The 5913-nt window shown below is 35.5% G+C and overlaps 1 protein-coding gene across 4 annotated transcripts in view; it reads right to left on the bottom strand.

The window, feature by feature from the left end:
• Nucleotides 1-3642, bottom strand: part of LOC106875651 (telomerase reverse transcriptase) — a 50503-nt gene extending 46861 nt beyond the window's left edge. For 3 of the 4 annotated variants that reach the window (XR_016238691.1, XM_089343639.1, XM_089343641.1), the window contains exons 1-2: nucleotides 3550-3642; nucleotides 1497-1614 (exon numbers count right to left, since the gene is read on the bottom strand). Coding sequence is in view for 3 of the 4 variants with exons in the window: in XM_089343639.1 (XP_089199765.1) it covers nucleotides 1497-1614; nucleotides 3550-3574 (143 nt within the window). In the remaining variant the exon portion in view is untranslated. Of the gene's footprint in view, nucleotides 1-1496; nucleotides 1615-3476 lie in introns of all 4 variants that reach the window. The other variant, XM_089343640.1, reaches the window with a different exon arrangement.
• Between the last annotated feature and the right edge of the window lie 2271 nt (nucleotides 3643-5913).

Genomic DNA, 5913 nt, shown 5'->3' with positions numbered 1-5913 from the left:
AGGAGAGGGGTGGCTAGTCAATTACATTGACCCTAGTACATGACTGGTACTTTATTTTATCAACCATGAAAAAGTGAAAGGCAAAATCAACCTGAACAGAATTTCAACAGAACGTTGAGATAAAACAAAATACTTAGTTGCATGTTGTCCAGCATGCTAGCACAATGTTTCGACTGATATACCCTCCTCCAGCCTTCATCAGGTGTCTTGGGGAAATTTCGAACCTGGGTTCTCATTCCTAAGGTATTTTTCAATGTCATTATTATTATTATTATCCAGGTCTCATAATTAACTATTTCAGTGAAATCAGACAATTTGTTAAAAAAATTCACTTTATTTTTGTTCTTCATGTTCAGTGTGTTAAAAGTGTATGAATTAAAGATTTTTTTATTAATTTTATTTTAATTCCTCTTGAATCCCACTCATTTGTACACGACAGCATTTTTTCAGTTTGCCCAGGATCATTTTCTCTTCCTCCTCCCACAGGATGCAGCGATAGTTCAGCTGAACTTAAAGAATGCATTCAATTCGCAGTGCAGGGAGATAACTCCTGAAATGCTTCAAAATGTGTTTCGCAACGCTTAGATTTGAAATTTGCAGGGATACAGATGGAGAACATGTTCATAATTTCTAATGAAGTTTTGATGCGAGATTTATAAATCTATTTGTTTTGGTATCATAAATAAATATTGGGTTGGTGCATAATTATTGCGGCTTTTTTTTCAACAAATTTTATTCAACAAAAAAATAATATTTAACAAAAACATCTTTAAATGATGGTCTGACCGTCTGCCAAGCAAATTGGAAGCAGAAATTGAAGTAGATGGTGAATATGCTCCGGAATAACCATTTAAAAATGTTTTTGTTATGGCCGTTGCCAGTACCTCCTGACTGGCCTTCGTGCCGGTGGCATGTAAAAGCACCCACTACACACTCTGAGTGGTTGGCGTTAGGAAGGGCATCCAGCTGTAGAAACTCTGCCAAATCAGACTGGAGCCTGGTGTTGCCGTCTGGTTCACCAGTCCTCAGTCAAATCGTCCAACCCATGCTAACATGGAAAGCGGACGTTAAACGATGATGATGATGAGGTCGCTGCCTGGAATCGAACTTGGAATCTTGGGGTTAGTAGCCCATGCTCTTAACTACTATGCCATGGCCACGGCATTAGTCATTACCCATTTTACCCCATTTTAAACATTATACCAGGACACAGATTTAATAATAGTTCTTCCCACTATGGGCACAAAGCCTGAGTGTTGGAGGAGGGCTAGTCAAATGACATCTGACCCCAGTACTTGACCAGTGCTTTATTTTATTGACAGAATTTGAACACTGAATGTAATACTGGAAGAAATACATCTAAACAATTCAGCTCACCACCTTAATAATAATAATAATAATGATGATGGTGATGATAACAATAATAGTAATAATAATAATAATAATACACAGGTTTACTGATTCTACCAATATATAATGATAAAGAGTGATATTACCTATATGGTGCATTCTCCAATAAATTTTTTATCACGCAAGAATCAGGGCCAAAGAAGTCTGTCAACCAAGTCTTTAAACATTTTACTTCCTTGTATATTTGATTCAATAATTCTATATCTGAAACATATATATGTATATATTATATATATATATATATATATATATATAAATTGGAAATGTAAAAATAAAAACAAAACACAAAGGATTCTGTGGTACACGTGTTTCAAGCTTTATAGTTGTTGCATCATTATTGGTATATAATTGATAGTATAAAGCTATCTTCAGCCGCAAATGTATTCTTTCCCAAGAATTATATCACAAAGAAGAAATTAAAGGAGGGAGAAACATCTCTCTATCTATCTCTCTCTCTATATCTATCTATCTATCTATATATATATATATATATATATATATATATATATATATATAATTATATTATATATATATATATATATATATAATAATATTATTAGGGACAAAATCCAAAATTACAGGTAAAAAAACTCAATTAAAATCAATATTATAAAATTAAAATTAAATTGAGCCTTATAGATAAAGTATATATAAAATATATATAGTTTTAGGGAAAATAACCATCGATGAGTTCTTGAAAATTGGTTATTTTCCCTAAAACTATATATATATATATATATATATTTGACAGGAATGGCAACAAAAGAAAGAAAGAAAGAGACCTCGATATTATGCAAATAGAGGAATTATTCTATGAAATTTGTAATCTGTAATTACAGATATATATTATATATATATATATATATATATTATAGGCACAGGAGTGTCTATGTGGTAAGTAGTTTGCTTACCAACCACATGGTTCCGGGTTCAGTCCCACTGCGTGGCACCTTGGGCAAGTGCCTTCTACTATAGCCTCGGGCCGACCAAAGCCTTGTGAGTGGATTTGGTAGACGGAAACTGAAAGAAGCTCGTCGTATATATGTATATATATATATATATATATATATATATATATATGTATGTGTGTGTGTGCATGTTTGTCCCTCCAACAACGCTTGACAACGGATGCTAGTGTGTTTACGTCCCCGTAACTTAGCGGTTCGACAAAAAGAGACCGATAGAATAAGTAGGTACTACTAAAGCAGCGTGGTCCCGAACGCGCAGTCGTGCGTCCGCGCTAGCCAGTCGTGAGTGGTCGATCCTACAAAAAGTGCGCGTGTGCAAATGAATACGTGTTTAGGGTTAGGGTTAGGGTTAGGATCGACCACTCACGACTAGCTAGCGCGGACGCGCAACTGCGCGTTCGGGACCACGCTGCTTTAATAGTAACGAATAAGTACTAGGCTTACAAAGAATAAGTCCTGGGGTCGAATTTCTCGACTACAAAGGCGGTGCTCCAGCATGGCCGCAGTCAAATGCCTGTCTGCCTGCTGGTTTGAGTTGAATCTTTGGCTACTGTGACTTCCGGTCGAGCAAGTTACGGTGTTCTTGGAGACACATAACTCTTTTACTTGTTTCAGTCATTTGAATGCGGCCATGCTGGAGCACCGCCTTCAGTCGAGAAAATCGACCCCCAGGACTCATTCTTTGTAAGCCTAGTACTTATTCTATCGGCCTCTTTTTGCCGAACCGGGGACGTAAACACACCAGCATCGGTTGTCAAGCAATGGTGGGGGAACAATCACAGACACACATACATATACATATATACGACGGGCTTCTTTCAGTTTCCGTTTACCAAATCCACTCACAAGTCTTTGGTCGGCCCGAGGCTATAGTAGAAGACACTTACCCAAGGTGCCACGCAGTGGGACTGAACCCGGAACCATGTGGTTGGTAAGTAAGCTACTTACCACACAGCCACTCCTGCGCCATAACATCGATAAAACTTTCTTGGGACTGGTTTGCTAACAGCATCCCGCTTGATAATGGTTTTCAAATTACTTCTAAGCGCAGAAACTATTGAGTTCAATATTTTCTGAATAATGTTTTGCTTTATATACCTTCGTTTAAGAAATTCATCAAATGTACATAATTTCGAATAAAATTGAAAAGAAAATATAAACTTTTTATCACTTTTAGTTGTCGTTTTTCTGGTCATCTCCGTTCGCCACAATCAAATTCGAGTTTGCCGCTACAGGTTACGGTGTAGAGCGTAAAAAAGAACCCAATTATAAATAGTCCATTCAAAATACACAAAGATCCAAAATAATAATAGTAATAATAATAATTAATTCGTTTTATTGGCCACAAGGGCTAATATCAATTAAGAACATATAAGGACAAAGACAGGACGAAGGTTACAAAAGGTCGCTGCCTGGAATCGAACTTGGAATCTTGGGGTTAGTAGCCCATGCTCTTAACTACTATGCCATGGCCACGGCATTAGTCATTTCCCATTTTACCCCATTTTAAACATTATACCAGGACACAGATTTAATAATAGTTCTTCCCACTATGGGCACAAAGCCTGAAGTGTTGGAGGAGGGCTAGTCAAATGACATCTGACCCCAGTACTTGACCAGTGCTTTATTTTATTGACAGAAAAGGTAGGAAAGTTCGTCTAAACAGCGGAAGAAAACGGAGAAAGATATAATAAATAAATAGATAAATAAGTAGAACTCCCAAAGGGGAAGGCGCTTCGAAAAAGGAAAGGTTACACGTGGAAAAACCCATAAAACGACGGGAGCCTGGTCAGAGCCCTTTCTCCTTTTACATTAAGTCTATTGGTATCGCTTCCTGAGAAAGACTGTGGGTAGACCCTGTCTCCCCAGGAAAATTGTAAATAAAAACATTTTTGAAGTTTTTTGCTCCATTCTAGCGTAAATCATCCTGTTGCCGCTTTCAGTTTCTTCAGAATCGCAGACTTTGTGGATACTGTATATGTATATGTGTGGACCCCGACTTTGTGGACATTGCAACCCTGTTCTCTTCTACTTCTCTACTAGAAATGTTTACTTTGGAATTTACTTCTATTGAGAAAAAAAAAATCGTGTGCATGTTATTTTTAACGAAAGTTTTCTTATGACGGCTTCTCTTTTCTGCCTATTACTTCATTAGAAATCTACGGATGCACATACGCACATAATAGAGAAAACTGAAACAATTATGGACGACTGGCTCCGAAACACCACCGAGTGGGGAACGCTTCTCAAAAATAACCTGCAGTTGTTTCCTTCAAAATTCCTACATGCTCGAAATGTACATACATCAAGGTATATTTGTAGAAAATTTCACGAAAATATATTCATTTTCCTGGAAGTTAAGAGGAATTTAAGTGGACTCTGTTGGAATTTCCGAAAATTGTCCCCAACCCCCATTCTAAAACACTTTCACCGAAAATTTTTGTATATTCGGAATCTACATAATAAATAATATATGCATAGAAAATTTCATTAAAAAATATTCGTTTTTTCTGAAAGTTATGACCTTCCAAAGTCGGGGTGGGGTTACAACTCTGTACTAATGCCTATATATATATATATATACCGGAGTAAGCACATGAAATGTGCAACAAGGTGGAAAAAAGAGTACTCAAATACCAGAGGTAGAGTAATATGCTTTATTTAAAAGCAGCAGAAATATAACAAAAAATATATATATATATATAGAGAGAGAGAGAGAGAGAGAGATGCAGCACAATTTTGTCAGTGAACAGGTCGCAGTCTCAAAGCGACGAAAATATTTTGACAAATTAAATTTAAATGTTGAAGTGAATCTGACGGCTTTTGTGTGTTATTTTAAATGCCGTATAAACACCTTCCACGCTGCAATTGTTTTCGTTCCAGCACACGATCTCAGATCAGGTCACATGCTATGCAAGTACATTTCCGTAATATATATATATATATATATATATATATATATATATATATATATATATATATATATATATATATATATATATATATCAACTTTAGATCGAGCTCAAAACTGATCCGTTGAAAATACTTTATTACAATAATAATAATAATAATAATAATAATAATGAAATTGACCTATGTACATTTCAATGGAACATCCAGAATGATTAATACATATTATAAAATATAGGATACTCCATCTCCTCAGGGTCCCATTATTATTGTTATTATTATTATTATTATTATTATTATTAGTAATACACAGCCAATAAAAAACATATATAATATATATATATATATATATATATATATATATATATATATATATATATATATATATATATATATATATATATGTGTGTGTGTGTGTGTGTGTGTGTGTGTGTGTGTGTGTAGGTATAGGGCTTTCCTATAAGGTGTTATCCACCCCTGATTGGAACTCTCCCGTATGACATGTATGCATGCTCAGTGACTTGCTTTAACAGTTGCAATCAGCTGAATGCACATTGCCAGTGACATTTGACATAATTACCCACACTCTGTGGTCAGGATTCTTTTTTTGGTTTGATGTCGGTAT

This window comes from Octopus bimaculoides, chromosome 27, assembly GCF_046866305.1.
Source record: "Octopus bimaculoides isolate indiv1 chromosome 27, ASM4686630v1, whole genome shotgun sequence".
In the NCBI taxonomy this organism is placed as follows: Eukaryota; Metazoa; Mollusca; class Cephalopoda; order Octopoda; family Octopodidae; genus Octopus; species Octopus bimaculoides.
This window is presented reverse-complemented; position numbering and strand designations above follow the sequence as displayed.